This window comes from Colletotrichum destructivum, chromosome 5 (genome assembly GCF_034447905.1).
Source record: "Colletotrichum destructivum chromosome 5, complete sequence".
In the NCBI taxonomy this organism is placed as follows: Eukaryota; Fungi; Ascomycota; class Sordariomycetes; order Glomerellales; family Glomerellaceae; genus Colletotrichum; species Colletotrichum destructivum.
Genome location: NC_085900.1, coordinates 4868129 through 4888974, shown reverse-complemented (window position 1 = coordinate 4888974; position 20846 = coordinate 4868129). Strand labels below are relative to the sequence as shown.

At 53.5% G+C, this 20846-nt stretch overlaps 7 protein-coding genes across 7 annotated transcripts; 3 read left to right on the top strand and 4 right to left on the bottom strand.

Annotated features, from left to right (window-relative positions):
• Nucleotides 1–2272: 2272 nt before the first annotated feature.
• CDEST_09030 (Putative guanine-specific ribonuclease N1/T1/U2, ribonuclease/ribotoxin) lies at nt 2273–2922 on the top strand. Its single transcript, XM_062925189.1, has 2 exons — nt 2273–2638; nt 2705–2922. Exons 1-2 carry the CDS (start codon nt 2359–2361, stop codon nt 2815–2817), a joined length of 393 nt encoding a protein of 130 aa, XP_062781240.1. The 5' UTR covers nt 2273–2358; the 3' UTR covers nt 2818–2922.
• A 1094-nt stretch (nt 2923–4016) lies between these two features.
• On the top strand, nt 4017–5157 carry CDEST_09029 (Putative aldo-keto reductase, NADP-dependent oxidoreductase domain-containing protein; the record flags this gene model as incomplete). Its single annotated transcript, XM_062925188.1, has 3 exons — nt 4017–4079; nt 4157–4780; nt 4852–5157. The coding sequence occupies 3 exons, from the start codon at nt 4017–4019 to the stop codon at nt 5155–5157; spliced, it is 993 nt and encodes a 330-aa protein (XP_062781239.1).
• Nucleotides 5158–5508: 351 nt separating this feature from the next.
• CDEST_09028 (Putative major facilitator superfamily, MFS transporter superfamily) lies at nt 5509–7711 on the bottom strand (the record flags this gene model as incomplete). The annotated part of the gene is made up of 12 exons (XM_062925187.1): nt 5509–5697; nt 5765–5865; nt 5932–6109; nt 6163–6245; nt 6309–6359; nt 6412–6536; nt 6596–6679; nt 6736–6939; nt 7046–7152; nt 7208–7323; nt 7379–7501; nt 7555–7711. The coding sequence occupies 12 exons, from the start codon at nt 7709–7711 to the stop codon at nt 5509–5511; spliced, it is 1518 nt and encodes a 505-aa protein (XP_062781238.1).
• An 882-nt stretch (nt 7712–8593) lies between these two features.
• On the bottom strand, nt 8594–11394 carry CDEST_09027 (Putative oligopeptide transporter, OPT superfamily). Its single transcript, XM_062925186.1, has 4 exons — nt 11008–11394; nt 9995–10938; nt 8984–9942; nt 8594–8924 (listed from the first exon to the last, which is right to left on the bottom strand). Exons 1-4 carry the CDS (start codon nt 11296–11298, stop codon nt 8794–8796), a joined length of 2325 nt encoding a protein of 774 aa, XP_062781237.1. The 5' UTR covers nt 11299–11394; the 3' UTR covers nt 8594–8793.
• A 1663-nt stretch (nt 11395–13057) lies between these two features.
• Nucleotides 13058–13519, bottom strand: CDEST_09026 (uncharacterized protein; the record flags this gene model as incomplete). The annotated part of the gene is made up of 1 exon (XM_062925185.1): nt 13058–13519. The coding sequence occupies one exon, from the start codon at nt 13517–13519 to the stop codon at nt 13058–13060; it is 462 nt and encodes a 153-aa protein (XP_062781236.1).
• Nucleotides 13520–14558: 1039 nt separating this feature from the next.
• On the top strand, nt 14559–17111 carry CDEST_09025 (uncharacterized protein; the record flags this gene model as incomplete). Its single annotated transcript, XM_062925184.1, has 3 exons — nt 14559–14616; nt 14670–14745; nt 14795–17111. 3 exons carry the CDS (start codon nt 14559–14561, stop codon nt 17109–17111), a joined length of 2451 nt encoding a protein of 816 aa, XP_062781235.1.
• A 170-nt stretch (nt 17112–17281) lies between these two features.
• CDEST_09024 (Putative GroES-like superfamily, alcohol dehydrogenase-like, NAD(P)-binding domain superfamily) lies at nt 17282–18554 on the bottom strand (the record flags this gene model as incomplete). The annotated part of the gene is made up of 5 exons (XM_062925183.1): nt 17282–17467; nt 17520–17890; nt 17951–18160; nt 18217–18351; nt 18410–18554. The coding sequence occupies 5 exons, from the start codon at nt 18552–18554 to the stop codon at nt 17282–17284; spliced, it is 1047 nt and encodes a 348-aa protein (XP_062781234.1).
• Nucleotides 18555–20846: the final 2292 nt, after the last annotated feature.

Genomic DNA, 20846 nt, shown 5'->3' with positions numbered 1-20846 from the left:
AGATAATTTAAAAGTTGTATTTTAAAAAGAGTTTTAACTATTTCATTTATTATTTGTTTAGATTTTAGAGGTTATAAAATATACAAGGTTCTTATAATCTATATATAAAAGAACTTTATATTTTATACTAAATAGTTGCAGTCTTTAGTTATAGAATGCTTTAAGGTATAGTTTTCCTTCTTTATTATATTAACTAAACTTGCTGTAGCTGCGGCTGGGACACCAGCTCTTTAGCGTTTTGTCCTCAGCAGCCTGTCGGATGTCTCTGAACCCGGCTAATGGAGGCTGAATCACATCCATTACTTCGACGGGGAGGCCAACATCGTCAAACACATTCGGCAGGCGCATCCACAACTGTGGACAAAGACGTAGCAAATCGTTGTCGGATTCTACAACTCCAACATTGTGCCCGGGTCCTACTTTGGACCTGAGGTCAACCAAACCACTGAGAGAGCCGAGTTCGACATACCCGTGAGTGTCGACTCTGTGTGTGATAGCCATAAGTTTCAGGTGTAGTTCTGGTGATAGCCGTCGTTCTCTCCTTTACAATTTCACATAGATGAACACCGCTCTCGATCTGGACTCCTAGACAGTCCTTTGCTTACTTTTTCCCAGTGCAATTTGTATAGTCAAGTATCTCATGCGTAGAAAGCCGAAAGCAGCCTGACAATTATGATGATTCGTCAAATCCATGAAGTTACCTGATTTGGAGACTGGGGTTAACTGCTGTTATCAAGATCAAAAATACGTTGAACATTGCAGCATTCCCTTCATGAAGATGACAAAAGATAGCTAATCAACAGCATCAACCTAGCGGCCAACGCCGACACTCAACACCCCATGACGACCATCTCAACAGGCAAATCACACCAAGCGATGCATCGCGTTTGCAGTGTGTTTCCTGATTGAGCACCATCGCCGATGCGGGCACACTGTCCCATGGCTACAAAATCATCACATGCAACATTGCAATGAGAAGGTGCGTACTTCTCCGGGTGTCTCCGAATCCTAATGTCTGCTCAACATAGCTTGGATTGGATTGAGTCAATTACCAAGGGTCGGGTGAGCGGCATTTAGCTCTTGCGGCCGGGGTCGTCTCTATCTCCCGGACCTTGTGAAAAAAGTCGAGCCCCGTCGCTCCCGTCCTATCGCGGGATTGAGGTTGGCAAAGTCCGGGGCTATATTATGACTTGGGTAATCTTCTCCTTTGGAGACTTATCTTGCTATTGGATAACCCTGCCCACGTCCCACGTCGACTTCGTTCTTAGGATATTCTGCCTGTAACAGAGCCCGAAAAATAACCCGAGAGACAAGTCAACGCGTCAAGATGCACACTGATCCAATGATGTTGGCCTATGCTGATCTCCCGGCAATGGCACCAACGCACCCCGTCTGAGCTGTAGCCCCATGAAGAAGGTAGTAAGGCATCCTGTAAGCTTCGCTGTGGGCGCTTAAGCTGAAATACACCTCGCCCCGCCCCCCGACGACCGACACAAACTAACAGGTTGGCAGACCAGCAGAATCCCGTGGGAAGAGTAATAGGGGCAGCCCGAACGTTTCAAACCCGCGAACGGGGTTAAACCCGTTTCGACAGCTGGTTAAGGAGCAGGTGGGCCGGAGGTGCCCGCAAAAGGGACCAGAGGGTGCGCTCCAGCCTTCAGTGCGGGGGTAATGGAAGACGTGTGGGACGGGAGACACGGGAAAGACTTCCTCACCCGGCTTGGGACGCTTTCTTGGTCCCTCTGGAGAGTCTTGTCCGCCGGGGGTTTGGGTTGCAATGCCGTCGGTAGATGCAGCCTGACTAGCGCACGACATCCATGTCGTGCCACCACCGCTTCTTAACAGGCCTTGTTTCTCACCTCATTAGAAATGTTGTTAAAAAGAAAACGCTAATTAGACCGACTTGGGGGTAGTGGGACTTTGTGTGAACCGGCGGAGAGAACGGAAAACCCATGGCTCGTCCACTCCCCCCCAGCCAACCACAGCTGCGTTCCTGGCCATGCGCGATAAGATTGTTACAAACACCTTCCGCTTTAAGGATTCGTTAGGTTCGGTGATCGACAAGTGGAATACGCCGATGCTGACACCGCCGTGCTAGGGGACTTGTCGTTCGCTTGGCTGTCGGTTGCCGTTGCATTGCAACGGGGGACCGGCGGTGGTGCCCTCACTACTGGAAAGTCTATTGTCCTTGGTTGTCAGTTTCGCGAATGTCTATAAAGAAGATGCGGTTTGCCACGATGGATTCACTCTTGAGAAGCTCTTCAGGCCCAGTCACACAGTCTCGTTCCTCCTCTCCAACCCAACAACCTTCCCCCTTCCTCCACCCCCGCCGCTCCCTCGTCCAAACGTAGATCAAACATGCAGGTCTCTCTCGTCCTCGTCTCCCTGTTCGCCCTCGCGGCCCAGGCCATCCCCACGGAGCCCCTCCAGAAGCGCGCCACGACCTGCGGAAGCACCTACTACACCACCGCCCAGGTCAACGCCGCCTCCAACGCCGCCTGCAACTACGTCAAAGCCGGCACCGTCGCCGGCAGCTCCACCTACCCCCACCGCTACAACAACTACGAGGGCTTCAACTTCGACGTCAGCGGGCCCTGGTACGAGTTCCCGATCCGGACGAGCGGCGTCTACACCGGAGGTGAGTTTGGGCCCCTGACTTATGGGTATCACTTGTTTCCTGGACTACGGCTGACTGTGTGACAAGGCTCTCCAGGTGCTGACCGTGTTGTCATCAACGCGTCTTGCGGTCAGGCTGGCCAGATCACCCACACCGGCGCCAGCGGCAACGCATTTGTTGGTTGCACCGGTACCTCTTAGGTGGAGGTGGGACTAGTGACGAGGTTGAGGGAGCCTGGAGAATTTTACAAATGTGTTATGGAAACTGAGTTATGAGATTTGCAAGCGGATGAATGAAGATTCCTTGGTTATTTGATCATTGTCCGTGACACTTAGGGATAAACTGGTTCCCAGCTTTCCCCTTTATGATGTTTACTAGCAGTCCCTCGAACCAAGAAACAGGTTTTCTTGATGATTTTTGAAAGCTCTCTGGGAGACATTAAACTCGTTAACTCTTCAACTTGCGTCCTGGTTGATACCTGCTCTCCCAGTTGGCACTTGGCGCCAGTGAAATGGCTGAAGAAGCGCCCTACCATTAGGAAGTTGAAGGAGAAGTGATAATAAGATACTAAAAACCACAAAGAGCAAATTGAACACGCAAAAATGACGTGAGTTGTGCTGTGCAAAGTTGGAGCTGGAACAGTCTAGTTGGCACCATATCGACGATCCAACGCCTTTTCCGAAAGAACGGTCGGACAAACCGTTGTAACAAGTAACAACTTGAACTGAGATCAATAACGGAGCTCACGAATTGCTCATCCTTCTGATTTGGATGGAATCATGTAAGTTCATTTCTGTCATCTGCGTTATTTTAACTTTCCCACTTCCAAGTTCCAACCACATGGTAAAGGAAGTTCAGATAAGGTTAGGCGAAGCTCATTCCAGTAAATATTCGCGTCTGATTTTTCCGAAATATTTAACAAAGTTGAGGAGCTTCCAACCCATTTCTTTTTCTCCGTTTAACTGACACCTTGTTGCCCCTTCTTGCAATCACGTCTTGGGGGCTGGAACATCGTCATCTTTCTTGGCCATCTCAAACTTAAACTCGAATGGAGAACGGGAAAAACCTGGCAGAAGCAACAGCTGCGCCCGGCTTCTATAGAGTATGATGTATGTGGCATCCTTCAGTGAGAGTAGTGGCCAAAGAAATTGAGGCATTGTGGCCAAGAACTGAATCCTTCCGGTAGAGCACTCGGTGATTGGGCGCGTGCCGCTTGGCGCAACAATCCAAGCTTGGAGACGAGACTAACGTACCTCAGATAGCAAGCCAGCATACATAAGAAGAGAACCATGCACTGAGTGAAGTATTAGATGGGAGATTTCAACGGGAAGTTACGTCGTTTCTTTCTCCTTTGACTCACATTCTCATCCTTAACCTTTTTCGTTTTTGCGTGCAGTGAATGATAGCTACGATGTCGTCCGTCAACAAATCACCTCTGAATTTGATCCTTGGGGTCCAAAGCGTAAGTGTACTGCCTCGACACGTTCACCAGCCGCTCAGTTGAGCCATCAAACGGGGTCGTGTAGTGAACAATTACAGGTTGGTGACACGTCCGCCGATCCAATGGCACGTTTTTACACCCCCGAAGAAGTGAATGGCTTCCTCGACATCTTTCTCCAACGCGGCTACAATCACCTCGACACCTCACGCATGTACTCACCCAACGCCCCGGGAAGCTCCGAGGCCCGACTCGGAGCCGCCGGTGCCGGGGAGAGGTTCATCATCGACACAAAGGTCATGTCATGGGCGTTCAAACACACCACGGACAACGTCCTGAGCGAGATCGACGCCTCGCTCGAGGCTTTGAAGATCAAGCAGATCAACACGGAGTTCCTGCACATACCTGACCGGACCACGCCGTTTGAGGAGGCCTGCGTCGCCATGGACCAGGCAGTCAAGGAGGGCAAAGTGAAGAAATGGGGCCTCTCCAACTACACCGCCGGGGAAGTCAAGCAATTCCTCGACATATGTGAGGCGCGCGGCCTTGTCAAGCCCAGTGTCTACGAGGGCCCCTACAACCCCATCATGCGCGGCGGCGAAAAGGAGCTCTTCCCGATCCTTCGACAGAACGGGATCGACTTTAATGCGTACAGTCCTGCCGCGTCGGGATTCTTCGCTGGCAACCACGAAACTGCTAGACCAGGCGGACGGTTCGACGAATCGGTAAGCGCGTCGTCTTGAGTCTCACTAGCCGTTTGCACTTTGCTGACTGGTGTTGTTTCGCCTTGATGCAGTTACCCGCGGGTGCAGCATGGTCCATGATCTACAAGAAGCCGTCCATCGTGGCTGCGGCCGACAAGGCCGTTGCCGTCGCATCGAAGCATGGTGTCAGCGGCCACGCAGCTGCGCTGCGATGGACGGTTTACCACGGCATCCTCAGCAAGGAGCATGGCGATTCCGTCATCGTTGGTGCTTCCAGTCGAGAGCAGCTTCAGGTAAACTTGGACATAATTGAGCAGGGCCCTCTTCCCCAAGAGGTCGTATCGGCTCTCAACGCAGTGCACGAGGAGATTGGATCCGAGGTTTCGTACCACATGTAGATTTTGCTCTCCATTGGCGATTAATACTTCGTCTGCGACATCCTAACGCTGTCTTTATTGTGGTATGGCATGGCCTGTTGGATTGACTATAAGCCCCGGAAAATCAAGTAAACCGAGTGTGTATAGATTAAGCAGTAGCCGATCTCTCGTTTGTGAGCTGTTAAGCTTTCGATTATTGTTTGCATTGACCACATATCAGCCATTTTTATTGTAGCTCTAGGTATTTCAAATCTAGTGAACATCGTCTCTCTGCTGTGATGTACATATACGACACCAAGACCAGTTGTTCCTTCGGCGACTGGAGTGAGAAGGGTCCTTCTTAGGCGGGTTCATATTGCTTCTGGTGATGCCCTAGACCTTGAGGATCTGCTTCCTTTGGAGATCCCGGTTGTAAAAGCGACGGATGACGAGAACTGTTATCGCTGCAGCGGCACCGAATCCAGCCGTGATGTAGTTACCGGTTACGATGTACGGCTGAAGATTGGCAGGGAAGGTGAAAATCGGAACCCAAGCGGTGAAGATGTAAGCAAACGCGTTCATCTGAGAGAGAAAGAAAAAAACCAGTCAGTCTACGCATATCAAGCGAGTGTTTTCGGAAGCTACTGACCAAAGCAGAAACGTATGCCCGCTTCTCGGGATCGTGTCGATTCGTCTCGTTCACCCATGTCCACGTAAGACCCGCACACGTACCGGAAAGGGCAGTGAGGTCTGAGCAAGGAGAAACTCGTCAGCTGTCTAATATGAGACAAATGAATGGTGGCTTTTCAAGCTTACAATACAAGGTCCAACGAGTTGCAATGTTGGGAGGATGGACGGGCGTTGCGGCCAGGGCGATTGGGAAGATGATGGCCATGACGCTCGCGAACAGCATACCAGGCCACCGCGCCGCTCCAGGCAAGCTGTCGGATACCCAAGAGTTGATGAGGGTACAGACGATGGAGATGATGTTGATCTTGATGTTATAGTGAGCTCGAGTTAACTACGGCCAGAGTCGTGCCGACTTACACCAAGAGGAATGATGTTGATCTCAGCTACCGAGAACACGGCCGGCTTTCCGGGTGTATTGTAGCTCTTGACCCAGAATATCACTTTGGAAGCATTAGCCGTCGGATGCCCGACTTTTCATGAGAGTCCGCCTTGATCGAACTTACTGGATCCTCCAGACTGGCCCACTTGCGTCAGGAATGCAAAGAACAGAGGGACTGCAACTCCGTTAGTTGTGGCCAGGCCAAGTGGCGAAACAATGTTACTCACAAAGGTACACGTGCCAAGTCGTGTGCCAGCGGCGTATGTCTTTCCACTTGAAGAGACCGGTGAAAGGCTTGGTCTCGGTCGGCATTCTGGCACGGGCGAGCTCGATTTCTTTCTCGGTAAAGATCCTACCAGGGACGCGAGTGTTAAGTCAATGTCAGAATGCTACGAGGTCGAGGGGACTGACCAGTTGGCCTTTGCACGGGAAGGAAGCTGAGGCATTGCGAACGCAGTCCAAACTGCGCATGGAAGCGAGATGCATCCGCAGACGCTGCTCTCCAGTTAGTTCGCATTCATCTGGGCCCATTCATTGCTGGGGCTACTTACATGTACATCCATCGCCATCCAGGCAGGCCGCTGGCTCCGTCAAGGCCCGCGTGCACCGCAGCCATCAGAAAGCCAGAAAACAGAGGCCCCACGGATGTAAATATCTGGATTAAGGTATTCCGTCGGGCCAGCTCGTGGGGTTTGTAATAGCTCGAGCACACGTACATGACGGCCGGAAAGTGCCCGGCCTCGAACAAGCCAACACTGCGACGGTGTCAGCAGCCGGGTTAGGCTAGAATGAGCAGAGCGGATGCGTAGGAGCGACAGAGATGGAAAGACAGGTAGAAAGGTATGGGAAGAGAAAACTGACAAGAAACGGAACACGTAGAGTTGGTTGACGTCTTTGACGCCAGCAGTGGCAAAGGTGAAAACAGTCCACGCAAACTCAAGAAAGGCGATGTAAAGCGGAGCGTTGACCTGGCCAGGTCTTGTTAGCACGCAATGCCGCATATCTGGAATAACATCAGCCTACTCGGGTGAGAAGCAGGTTTGACGGGACCTGTCCAAAGACGTATGCTGCACTCCAAATAGCATTGGCGTAATTGAGTTCTTTGCCGTACAGCGCAAGATCTTCCTTCATACCGCTGTCTTGGAGAGGGATCAGTATGTCGTTCAGTCGCCTCGGCCTGTGTTGTCCACTCACTGAAGGCGTTGGTGATGTTGACCTGATCCAGATAGCGACACATGACACCCAGGGCAGACGACGAGATCAGTGTCAGGTCAAGCTTGGTCAGAAACCGGGCTTCATCTTTCGGGACATCGAGGGCTGACCATGTTAGCCTGGGTTTACCGCAGCTCGAAGCTCTGCGGCCAACTCACTTGACCAGAAAAAGGATTTCCAAGTTCGTTGCGAGTCCTTGTACACGGGATCTTCCGCATCGACCTGGTACTGTCCGTCGATCCCGACGTGGACTCCGGCATCCTTTTCCCCAATGGCCGGATCGTGTTTCGATTGTTTTTCCAGTGGTTGTGACATTCTTTTGCCGGTGTTGGGTCAAAGGGGGCATGGAAAGCGTGACAGTGTACAATCCGCAAACTGGGTACCAGACGCTCTTATCTACATCTTCCAGAATCTGATTTCCAGCATTTTCATGTTCAGCCAGCGGTCCCAAAAGACCATGGACGGTGTCGTCTTTGGCGGGTCTCATGGCGACATGGACAGCCGGCTCAAGGCTGGGTGTGTGCGCTAGTCATGGTGAGCGCCTCTTTTTCAATATTGAGGCGTTAACTCCGGAAGGAAGACCAATGGGAAAAGGAAGCTGTAACTTCTCTGAAGACATTTGTGCGATTTCCTGCTGCCAGCCAGCGATTTCGGGGGCATGGGTGGGCAGTTGGGTACATGAAGATGTGGCGGCAGGCCGAAAGACGCAACTTGATGGCGGCCAATAGCATGAAAAGCCCGACGTGCAGGCGATGGCGTGCTTCGTTTTGTCGGTCAAATTCCGACTCCGCGTGGCACCCTGGAATCACCTTCTGCAGACAATTCGCAGATACACATCCAGTGTAATGCTGGTGGCAGGAGTCCGTCCCTGTCGTACCGTTTCCCCGGACTGGACCAAGTGAGGCTAGTCGAACGGGGTCAGCTCCCCAGACGGGGACCGGTGTGCCCATTAGGAAGATCAAACTCGAAATGGGGCTTGCTTACCTGTTATTTGCTAAGCGGTTTCCCACGCGTGTATCCGCGTTGGAATTGCTTGTGGCGAGGGGAAGGGCAACACAGAGAGGTGAGTCTAGTGTGCTGGAAACCTGCTCTCAAATCGAATGCAACGCAAACATCGTGTCTCTTGCTGCAATTTGTCTCTCTGCCTTTGAAGATCGGAAAATGTGGGTCAAGAGAAGATTGAGAGAACAGTCAACGTTATCGGAAATCACACTTCTTAACCGCAGTCTTAACAATATCTGAATGACACACCTATTATTACATTGAGGATATTTGGAAGTATAGCTCATGGCCCTCCACTGACTCCACCCGCCAGGCTTCCTAGATCATCAAAACCGCCAAGGCTATGCTCAGTTCTGTTCCTCAGGGCCACGGTCTTGTTATGATACCCTCATCCTTTAAGACCAAGTCCCGTTCGCAGGGCCGAAATATCCCACCGCGGGCATCTCCAACCAGGGCAACCCCAGACCGTCCGCCGTGTTCTGCCAGACGGTGTTTCCCCACCAATCCGGGAACTGCGCATTCGGGCCTGGAAACATGTCTGTTAGCATTTGATCGCGTTAGATGAGCTGCCTTGGGTAAACCCACCATAAGTCACCGCAAAGAAGATGACGATGCCACTGATAGCAAGACCTGTGTCCAACGCCGCGGCGAGCACGTAGTTGTACTTGCTCCACCAGGCGTAGAACTTGCGGTAGATGATCTTGTTGAAGACCAGGTTGACGATGTACCAGGAGGAGTAATTGATGCCAGTGGCTGGCGGGACGTTGTATGTCCCGACAAAGATGAGCGGCCAGTTAATCTTCCGGATGAACTCTGAACGGGTCTTCTTGAAGATGAAGTACGTGATGGGTGGCAGGATGAGGCCGATCCAGAAGAAATGCAACAGGCCGCTGTAGATGGCGCCAACGGAGTAGAGACGCGCGGGCCCAACAAGACCCCAGATAACGGAAGAAGAGAATACGGTACGACCATTGGGACAAGAAAAGCCGTTGGGCTGGTCTTCCGTACAGATGCCGTCCACATTGCCCAACATCCAGAGTGTGACACCGGTCTGGGTCAAGGCTCCAAGAATGGTAGCGAGACCTTGCGCGAAGAACAGAGTCATGGGCGGGATCTTCAGGTAGTGACCCAGCTTCATATCCGCCGCGAAGTACAGACCTTGCCCGACGACGTCTGTGCTCAGGATCTTGAAGAGGATGTTGGCGATAGGTTTCCCCTGGAACAAGTAACCCCCGATGAACTCGGACAACACGTTCAGCTGGTTGGCATCGACGTTTGTGACGCCCTGGATCATGCCGCAGGGGACCATGTAAACAGCCGGGATGACGAAGGCGAGGATGACTCCCCACCACGGCAACCCAGTGTCGTAGCCCTGGGCGGTGCCGACGCTCATGCCGAAGACGACGAGCAAGATGACGACCCACCACCACCACTTGACGGTCTTGTAGGACCTCATCAGACGTGCGTGAATGTCCAGCTTGAGTGTGCCTCTCATGGCGTGCATGATTTCGTCAAAGTGGAAGAAGTATACATGAGATAGGACACTGTAACGCGTAAGTTGATCCAATCGGATCCTTTTCTGGGGTGGACAATTACCTCGTAATGGACGCAAACGACAGCCCATAGACAAACGCAAACGTTGCAGGCAGATACGGGGGCGAGTACTCTGCGTACTTTTGCTGGTCGAACTCGTTGTTCGTCAACACCTTGGACACGTCGTACAGCGTGCCGAACCGGTCGTAGACATCCGCCGTGCAGAAGGGCATGTACGAGGTGAACCAGGTGTTGCTGTAGTAGATGGCCGGCGTGATGATCCAGAAGAAGAAGGCAAAGCCGAAGAACACGTTCAACGCAGCCCAGTGCGGGCTCAGGAGCGGGTTGGTGTTGTACGCGATCATGGACCAGTCAAAGGTAAGGGGGAACAGCCCCATGCCCGTCACCATGCCGAAGACCTGGTTGACTGCCAGGTTGTTGGGCGCGATCCAGCAGATCCACGTGAAGTAGCTCAGTCCCGTCCAGATGAGGCCGGGGAACCAGTACCAGACGAAGGCGCACCCGCCGACAATCATGAAGAACTTGATGCGTGTAATCCTCCACCCGTCAGCGACCGCGTTGGCCCTCGAGTGGAGGGAACTGAGCAGCGCCACGTTGCTGAGCACGCCGGGCCAGATCATGCTCGCCGGCTTGACGAGCCACGGCGTGGCGAGGCCAGCGACGGCGTATCCGCTAAGCTGGCAGCACAGCACGACCAGGACCGAGAAGCCGGGAGGGATGGTGAAGCCGTACAGCCTGGCGGCCTGGATGATGTTGGTAGCGTCGGCGGACCCGAAGCCGAAGGACACGTTCGACATGATGGTGACGAGGGCGTGCTCCTTGATGTTGAAGTGGTGGTCCGGGTTGAAACGACTGATGGGCAGGATCTTGGCCAGCGCGACGCCGAGGGGAAAGGCCAGCAGCTCTGCCACGAGGGAGACAATGTGAACACCAGGGTAGCGCAGCGAGAAGAACTGGTTGACGCCGGCGCCGAGGAAGACGAAGATCTTGGTCACGGTTAGTTAGCTTGGGGGAGGGGGAAGTCAACCATCGCGCAGAGGCAGGATTTTGCGTACGATACCAAGAAACCAAGCCCGGAACGTGTTGATCGGGATCGCGGTGTCGTCCGTCTCGGGCACAACCGCCCTCACTTGCGGGAACGGAGAGGTGTCGGCCTCGTAGTCCCCCTCGCTCTCCTCGTCGAGGACCCGGCCCATGTCGACCTCCAGCTCGGCGAGGTGTCCATTTTCGAGTTCGACGTCTTGGTTGTGGATGTTATGGGCCGTCTTGAAGCTGTCTTTGTCCGGGGCTGCAGACTTCTCCGAGTCGACGTACTCTGGCGGCGTGTGGCTGATGTCGGCTGCCATTTTGGTGGTGCAGATGCGGTGATGGCGCGAGAAAACAAGCAAAAGACAAGCAATAGCCAAGACAATAGCGCCCGGCGCGGCATCGGCGCAGTTATGTAGGGTTGCACCCATCCGGCCCTATGGGGGCAGACGCGTACCATGATCTTGTTCCTTATCATTTGCCGCGGCCATGATCAGAGTCATTGATTGTGACGGAAGACCTCTTTACAAAAGGCCCTTGATAATAGAGGGTAGACCGTCCATCGTCAGAGCCAACTTCCCCTCATTGCACCGTCCTCGAGCGGCCGTTCCCTGCATTGGCCAATTGAGCATCCCGGCCTTATCTTTGCTATTGCGGGGATTCGATTTCTAGTTCCATCAGGTAGGTGTACAGGGATCGTTCTATAGCCATCTGGTCCGGCACGGCGGATGACGGAGCTGCGATAAGTTTGCCGTATTTCCGGAGCCGTGGCTCCTGTTCGATAAGACACTGACACCCATGCATTCCGGCTCAGGTGGCGTTGGCTGGCTCTGTCTTACGTTCCCGAGAGTTTTGTTTCGTAGGACGATGACATGCATACACAGCTACGGCCAATAGCTTCAACCCGATTAGTTTTGATTGCAAGAAGGCGGGAGGGGAGCATATTTCATCTCCAACTGTTGATCATGTGCCTTGAGACTCACTACTATTGTATGATTGGCTACTATGACATTAACGCCAAAGGAGTACACAACCAGATAGCCGATTTGTGCATGTCCCGGTCCTGTTCGTACAATGAAAACCGGCTCTCCAGTCCTCATTAATTCGCTGTCCATAATTTGGACGTGCTCCTGTCAAAACCGTGCAGCGTCAATCAACACACCATATGGAAGACCAGCGTTAGCCAAATTGCCAAGCGCTGCATTTCTCGGCGGTGCTTCGAGATACATTTCCAATACGGATTCTGTGACAGTCCAGAGAATCGAGAATCCTGATGTCATCGTGGTGAAGACTCCATGGCGCTCTCTGTAGGCGCCTATGAAGCTGAGTTGCCCCCTGCTCACGTCTGCCCATTCTCCATACGTTGTAGACCATGTCGTCCATCGAGATCTGCGTTTAGGTCTTCTGGAAATCCTCTCTTCGTTTGTGGTGCCAATATGGGCCGAATTAGTTGATACTCCCGACCAAAGAATCGAATTCAATTATTTCCCCAATAACCGCCGCTGTTCTCAGACCAGAGTGGTACTCGAAGAAGCCCGCCGAAGACACTATCCTCTTATGTGGTGCGAAGGCTGTCAAAAGCAGCCATCACCTCCTATAGATGGCGGCGGAGCACATCTAGCATAGAACTTTGGCGTTGTGCGAGAAGAAGCCCGTTCGCAAGGTAGAGTATAGCGTGGAGCTTTCTCGTGCAACGCGCATGTGACCTTAGAGCCACTATGGAACGCTGCGCAAAGACGGTCGGCTGAGTGGGATATTATTTGGATGCGTTGAACCTCAAGTTTGACCGTTTCATTTTGGGGGAGTTGGCAGGAAACGAAAAACATCTGCTCTTCCTTTGCAATACTTTCCTATCATACCTACAACTCCTCCAACAATGGCTCTGGGATGCAATTAGTCCGACTTGAAACACAGGGTTATACTTGTGGGTTAACTAGGTAGAGGTGTCTGTACCCCCTTTGTTTTCGATATAAAAAAGAGCGGTGTGGTCGTTACGTCCAACCTCGATCAGGGTGTCGATGATGGCGTCGAGTGTGCCCAGCTGTAGAGGCTCCAACTTGACGCCAGTCACACAGGACGTCATGTGCGGATTCTGTCACGAAAACTTTTCGCCTGAGTCTTGTTTAGCAGGGCAAATAGTCGGCACTCTTCCATAGCGGAGCTCTTCGATTTCGGATGCTGCATCAGGCGTCTTTCTCTAAACGAGGTTGTTTCGGTCACTTCAATGGTGAATGCCAAGTCAGAGTGAGGCGCGGGGCCTCCGGTGAGAATCAAGCCGCTAGCCTTTGCTCGAAGGGATTCGTTCAAATCTTCAAGGATCCTCCAGCAGATTCCTATCATTGCGGCAAACTGCAAGTGGCTGAGCGTCGTTGTGATCGTTGTGGCGTATGGCTTTTTGACAGTAGGCACCATGTCAGAACACCTTCGTATAGACTGCACCTTTACAGCTATAGTTGAATACCGCTGATCTGGTGGGACTACGCGTGAGAGTCCGTAACTCTGGACCTCTCGTAGCCCGCACTGCTTCGAGACATGATTCATTCTTTGGAAGGCAACAAAAGCCAAAACCAAGTCGCCGTTTGTAGCCCTTTTGTTGTCGATGGTGGGACCGTATTCCCACTTGGAGGGCTTCGTGGACCACGTTCGAGTCAACTCGGCTGCGTCTGCAACTGGATGCGGTGCTTTCCATGGCCCAAACCTCGCCGTCCGTCTCCGGTCTGCTGTCGTTGTTCGGGGAGGCTACGTAAAAGACGGGCGCTTCGAATGTGACTCTCGGGTGAAGCTGGTGTCCATCTCGACCTGAACCCCATTTCTTTGGCCCTTGCAGTTGCTTGCTTACCAATATCACCGTTAATTGGACCTCTACTGTCAGATATGCAAGATGCTGGACAGCCACGAGACGGGCATCAGCGAGCCTCGTCCTCTGGACGAAGTGCAAGAGGCGGCAGAAGTCAGTCAACTCACAGATCACGTCACAACCCACCTGACTTGGGCAGCCATGATCTGTTACTCGTTGTGGTGTTCTGCACCACCTTAACACAAACCGCCACAAGCGCAGCTCGGCCGTGGCTCTTCCCCCGTCTTGGCAGGGATGTGCAGCCAGACAAAAAGGGAGGATATTTCCTCCGCTTACCAGTCCCGCCACGACTCAGAATCCAGAACGTCAAGGGTTGCCGTACCCGACGCCACACTAACAAATGACAGGCCGAGCTAAAAGTTCAGCTCGTCGGGATCCCTAGCGTTTGTGAATCTCGAAATAAGAAAACGCATCGCACTAGTGTGCGTGACGCTTAACGGACGGCCAATGGCCGTGGGATGCGCACCCTGTCACCCCTGATGCTGTGGTCGTGTGCTGGCTATAGAGTATAGAGGCGTCCTTGGCAGGCAGGGAAGAGACGGAGAAGCTTAAAAAGAGGTTGATGGGCCGTGAGACTTATTTATGACATGTTTCCAACCATTCCTGGCGCTTGGAAGTTTCTGGCTGCTGTAAAGGCTTTTCCCACAGTTTGGGGATTCATCAAAATTTTCTTAGTCTGGCACGGCCTGAACTGACTCTATTGCTGTCCCCAAGTCATCAAACATGATTGAACTCACGGTAGGATACGTGGCTGGTTTTATCGCCGCAGCAATTGTTGTTGGTATGTATCGTACCGCTGGGGTTAATGTGTAAGACAGGATCTGACTTGAACAGCTCAGATATGGTGCCCAACAGCCATTGCCTTGATCCTTGCAGGCCTGCTCCAAGATACCGAGACTGCTGCCACATGGTGAGTAAACACATCAGCTGCGCTGAATCTCGTGGCTTACTCTTCCTAGGAGCATCGCCAGTCGCGTGATCCAGAGAACCTGGTGGCCAACAATCCTCCAGTCCGACTCTGTCCTTACCCATGGCGCCCGGCTCAAGATCTCGCTCATCTCGTGGTCCGTCCCCATCATTGGTGTTCTCATAGCCATCACCGGTGTTGTGACGCCACTGGGACTCTACGAGGAGCTTGACACGCTAGATTCCAGGTTGGGATCGTTCGCCTACCTCAAGGACACCGGGTCTTTCGGCGCCGGCACCTCTGAGAGGGGACTTCACAACTTCTCCCGGGCGTGCTCCTGGGGTCATGGGTTCACGGCCGGCCCGGCCCCATGCCCTTACTCCGGCAACAGTGTGCTCGTCACAGGAAGCAACGGAACATTCAACTTCACCATGCCGGGTGGCTACAGCTCCAAGATCGCGCCGATTGTGCGGGAAATCTTCTCCAGCGGGACCAAGGGCTGCACGACCATATCCAACTTCTTCGACATCGAGTGGCGGCAGATCACGACGCGGCCCGACAGGATCGTCGATAACGGAACCGAGGTCGCCGTCGGGGCCTACCGCCAGCTCGAGAGCCACATCATGGACCCGAGCATCAAGGTCGTCGAGGGCCTCGTCGTGGACGCCGAGAACGGTGGCATCGGCCTGCGCAACCACACCGCGCCCACCAACGTCGAACAGGGCGCGACCTGGTCCGAGGATCTCCTTTTCATCGAGCCGATCGCCAGCTGCGTCAACACCAACCTGACGCTGGACTTTGAGATCACGATGAACTCGACCGTCAGCAACGTGGGCATCGACAAGCTGAGGCTGACGGACCGCGGGGGCTTCGTAAACATCAACCAGACCTACCCCACGTACGACCACGACAACGCGCAGTCGAACCCGGACCTGCGCGCGCGCGCATACAAGGCGGCCTTCCTCAATAACGCGTGGACCATGATGTACCTGAACGTCACGACCGGCAACAACGCGAGCGAGGGCCGTAAAGCGTGGTCGTACCTCGACTCCGAGCTGGGCAAGGAGTTCCCCCTCGCCGAGCAGGCCCTGACCAACTACCGCGCCCTGGGGTTCAGCTCCAAGTACGGAAGTTACCTCGACTTGCTGGGGACCTCCTCCGGCAGAAACAAGGCGGCGAACTGGTCGAATCCGTTCAAGGTCACGTCGACCGACTTCCGGGACGCCAACATCATCTGCTCGGGGGCCGGCGCCAGGGACTTTGCCAACATCTCCAACATCTACGTCGCCTGCGGGCTGATGCGAGGGGCCCCGCGGAGGGTGGACGGCGGTGCTTCCACGGCGCTGTTCGAGAACCACAGCAAGTGGTCGTCCTCGCTTCATTCGTGCGCGGCGGCTGTTCGCGCGGTCGTCAAGACGGTTAGCTTCTCCGTCAACGGAACAAATGGTCTTGACAGCCTCACGGTCACCTCCATCAGCCCCAAGGAGTACGCCAACCCAGATGATGCTCCCCTTTGGGGTCTCGAGGATTCCGGTCTCGCAATGGACGGAATCAGCGCTGTATGGGGCATCATCTCGCCCGAGTACGCCACGAGACCCAACATCTCCACCGTCAGACAACCCGCCTTCCACCTGCCCGGATACTCCGACTCTCTCGGAGGATCCACGCTTGGGGGCCCTAATGGAATCTTGCGATACAACATCCCTGGAAGCGACTTTGCGTCCGGCGTCATGGAGACGCTTTTCGGTGGGCCGACAACAGACGGAGGAGCCATGGGCACCGGCTGGCCGTTTGACTTGGTCGGCGCGGCCAATATGCCCGTCTTCAAGAGGTGGCAAGCCCTATCGGACGATTCCGACCGGGTTCCCGAGATCATCAAGCTCATATGGACCGACGTTGCAGCCTCGGCCGTTGTCGGCACCAAAGGCGTCTTGGGTCCGCGCAACGCCGGTGCTACCGACGAGGCAGTAAGAATCACCGTGAAGCCGGTGGGCAAGCGCATAAAGTACCGCTGGGCGTTCGGCATACCCGCCTTCGTGCTGTTGCTGGTGATGCTAGGCATCGCCGTCGCCCTGATCCTGGCGGCTGTGCTCAAGTCCTCGACCGTCGCCGTCCTCCGACACCGCCTGCAGCAGGTCACCGTGGGCCGGGTCCTGACGACGGTTTTGTATCCCGAACACAGCAACCTGCTCATGTCGAGCAAGGAGTGGAGTAGGTTGAACGGTGACAAGGCCGTGGACCTGGGCGGCGTGCCGCAGAAGGGTTTGGTTTCCCAGCACGCCGTGCAGTTCTCTCAGGGTCAACCAGAGACTCCGGCCGAGGAGGTCAAGGTCAGGCTGATGGCCGGTGAAGGCAAGCCGGTGCACTAGAAGTCGATTTAAAGCTCAAGACTCGGAATACGTATGCAACTTTTGGATAATGTTGGAGTTAAGGTCACATGTTCACTTGATCAAAGGAATATTTGTTGAGACTTAACATCGACCATTGCTTTATCAGCGTTTGCATAAGAAAATTGCTGGCATCATTGTATTAGTTCAGCTCACAACTTATACACCAGCTTCGTTCCCGATATAGATCCATCTCGGTAAGTCTGAAACCCCTTCTCGACCCCATCGAGTCCTCCCGGGATGACCTGCGGCGTATTGGGCTTGATCGTGCCGTCTTCGACCCAGCCGGGTAGCTTCTCATAAAACTCGGCACCCAGCTTGTGGTCACTCTCATTGGCCTGCCGGGACGTCAGTATTCATCGGCAAACACGTCAATCTGTCACAACTCACCGGCCACTTGAACGATCCATATTGGTGATCCTTCAGGAACGCGGTCCAAACCAACACGTCCGTCACTTTGGTCTGTTTGGTGACGTTCTCGGTGTTGGCCTTCCCAGGGCGCACGGTACAGAGATGTCCACCACTCTCGGCGATAGCCTGGGAGGCCTGGCCGGACGACGTCTCGTTCCCGATTGTGTCAAAGACGTACTCCAGGCGAGGGGCGACTTTCTTGATAGACTCGACGACGTCTTTCTCGCGGTAGTCAAAGACGTGGTTCGCCCCAAGCGACTTGACCAAGTCAAAGTGGCGGGGGCTGCATGTCGTGATGACATTGAGCCCGTGGAGTGCCGCGATCTGAATCGCATATGATCCAACACTGGCTAATGGGAATGATCAGTTTCAGTCTGCTTGATAATGAGGTAAGATTCAGTGTGACATACAACTGCCACCCCAGATCAAGATGGAAGCGTTCGAACCGCTGTCCCGCGGGATTTTGAGCGAATCTTTGGAGAAGATGGCGAGCCACGCAGTCATGGAAGCCAGGGGAAGCGTTGCGGCTTCTTCCAACGACATGTTCTTGGGGACCCGGAAGCTGATCTTGTCGTCGGCGAGGGAATACTCCCCATAAGCACCGAGGCCTTTAACCTCACCTGCTCTTCTGTCAGCCCATCGTCATTCAAGTAAGGTTTCGCTCATAAATTATTACCTCCCCAGACGAGCCCCGCTACTGTATCTCCCTCAGCGAGCTTGCTGCACTTGTCGCCTGTCTTCTCCACGACGCCGACGAAGTCACAGCCGAGGACGGCATCTGCCCCAAATGCGTTGCTGTCAAGAGACTGAACTAGAACACACGTCAGCAGGTGCCATGGTGCTGTCTTTGCGCATAAGTCGTGCCTTACTATCCGTCGGGTTCTGGGCAATGTGTGAAATCTTCACCAAAGCCTGGTTGGGGGCAGGCTCGGGCACGGGGATCGACTTCTTCACCATGACCGGTGCACTGCCGCTTGGGGTTTCGGTCACGAGGGCCTGCATTTTCTCAGCCATCTTCGGTTGCGTGGGGAGAGGAAGTGTTGGATAGGATAGTGTTTCTTGATGAGTGTTGCATCTGGTTGACTATATCCACACACGGGTAGTTGAAATAACCTTTATAAGTGTGTGATACGATCGATTACTTTACCAATCTGCTGATACGCAATCGTAGGATGCTGAGTAATTAGAATCAACGTTCATCGATGACGTGACGGGGCTTTTTGTTCGAAGTCAAGCACTTTATCTTGGTCGGGGATGTTAGAAGTGGACTATGAATCGTCATAAAGGTACGATTACAGTAAAACTAGGTTGCGGACGTAGAAACGCATGTGATGTGGAGAAGCCAACAGACCAATAGAGATAAGCTTCTGCATCTTTATTACCCCACTAGATGCCAATAGACCTTATACTTTGCCAATGGCGGGACTGCCAAGACGTATCAGCCCATCTAGAATAGAAGCTAAAGACTTGGGAACGCCGAGGAACAAATATTCCGTGCCTGTGGAGAGACCACAGCCCTTTCCCCCCCCTGTCTCCTCAACGGTCCTATCCCTGTCCTATAACTCATGATAGTCGACGGACTTACGCAGCAGCTTGGGTACCCAACCCTGCCCCAGAAGATGCCGCTCCAATGGCGCTCCTCAGAAGGTTCCTCAGCAACTTTCTGTAATCCCTAATCTGTGCTTCGAGGCTCAGCGGGACTTCCTTCAACGGTTCCGAGACAAGTCCATCCCCATGATCTCGATCGCCCCGTCTGGTCCGACGCGTGCATTTGTGGGGTGGATGGGTCCCGGGTGCGACGGAGCCGTGGTGTCGGCGTCGGCGGCTTAGCTATCCAGAAGCCTCGCGAACCGTTCTGAGACCAGCTCTGGAGCGATAAGTCCGCATGCACATAGTTCCGCTGCCAGCCCTGCGCCGTCCGGGACTGCTTAAAGTCGTGCACGCTGGAGATGTGGCGGCCGACCAGGTCGAGGCTCGCCGTCCTGTAGTTGCAACGGCGGCAAGCATAGCCGCGGACCGTCAGCGGGGCTTCGTGTGGCGGTAAGCCATCCGGGCCGGAGAGGCACGTCGTTTGGGTCGAGCAGCGCTGACGATACCGGATCTTCCAAATCAAACAGCCTACTCTAGTACGCCATATGTTCTGAAAGATGTCATACGTAAAGCTTCTGTATAGGTCCAGCCTCGTGACAATGTCGGACCAGCTGGGATACTCGGCTCGATTTGATCAACAACCGCTCATTTGTTTTGTTTTCGAATCGGCAAGCGAGGCTTGAACTCTGGGCAGTTACTGAACCATTCGACGACTACTTTCATGGTCCTGAGGACACGCTTCGTTGTGGCAGCATGATGCTTATGGCTGGTTGAATAAGACTCATATTTGTCGTAGAACTTGGGTTGATACTGCCGTGAGCAGTCATCGCATGGGCAGTGCTCACATGCGCGGTTCTTCTCTTCTATGCAGGCTTCGCATTGCTCAACATGTTTGCCGTCGGGTATCGTTTCAGCAACGTGACGTAGTTGGATAAGTGTCTTGTCCCAGGAGGTATCCGGCCGTGGGGCATTGTTCCCATCTGCTGATGCGCGCTGTTCGTAAATATTCATCAGCGAGTTTGCAACATGTCTCAAAGACTTCCGTATGTCGGGTTCCGTCACACCGTTCAAAGCCTCGATGGCGCCCTACAGCATCTCCAAGTCCTGGCCTCTAGTAAGACGTCTAGAATGGTTGTCTTCCTTGATATACTCGAGTTTGCACTTCTCAACAAGACCAATGATCTTATTTAGTAGGTGTTTTATCATGCCGTGCGAGCAGAGGTGGCGAATCATTCGCCTGATACTCGTTTCGGGTACTGGCGGCATGAAGAAAAGATCCGCAACACAGTAGGTGACAAGGCTGCCGCTAGCGTCCATCCGGTTCTCAATTGACTGGAGTCCCTCAACGACGGAACGAGAGAACGAATGGAGCCGATAAACAGCCGAAAGAGCATGCGAAGCAAGCGGTCGAGGTTGAAGATACGCTTCCATGGCTAGGAACCTAATGGGTTCATCGAACTATCCGTCGAAGCAAACTTTAATCGGTGCGAAGTCGCCGTACTTCTTCTCAATCTCTGGAATCGAAACAGAATCCTCGGAGCCTTCTTGAGGAGAAAGGAGCTTTGAGACTGCTTGGTGTGGGTTCCCCATCCCTAGGTAGCCATGAGATCCTTTGGCTACTCTGATCTTGGCGGATGTTTGGTCAATGTACCAGCCTTTGACTTCGTTCTTATCTTGCAGGATTTCAAGAACGGTGTGATGGGAGAGCTTCACAAA

Bases quoted from the DNA above. Each gene is read 5' to 3' on its own strand.
- CDEST_09027 (XM_062925186.1), bottom strand. From the start codon at position 11,298: ATGGCAGCCGACATCAGCCACACGCCGCCAGAGTACGTCGACTCGGAG. The intron at 10,939-11,007 runs GTACGCAAAATC...ACCGTGACCAAG, and splicing joins GGGCTTGGTTTCTTGGTATC to ATCTTCGTCTTCCTCGGCGC. The intron at 8,925-8,983 runs GTGGGTTTACCC...ACATGTTTCCAG, and splicing joins CTTCTTTGCGGTGACTTATG to GCCCGAATGCGCAGTTCCCG.
- CDEST_09030 (XM_062925189.1), top strand. From the start codon at position 2,359: ATGCAGGTCTCTCTCGTCCTCGTCTCCCTGTTCGCCCTCGCGGCCCAG. The intron at 2,639-2,704 runs GTGAGTTTGGGC...CTGTGTGACAAG, and splicing joins GAGCGGCGTCTACACCGGAG to GCTCTCCAGGTGCTGACCGT.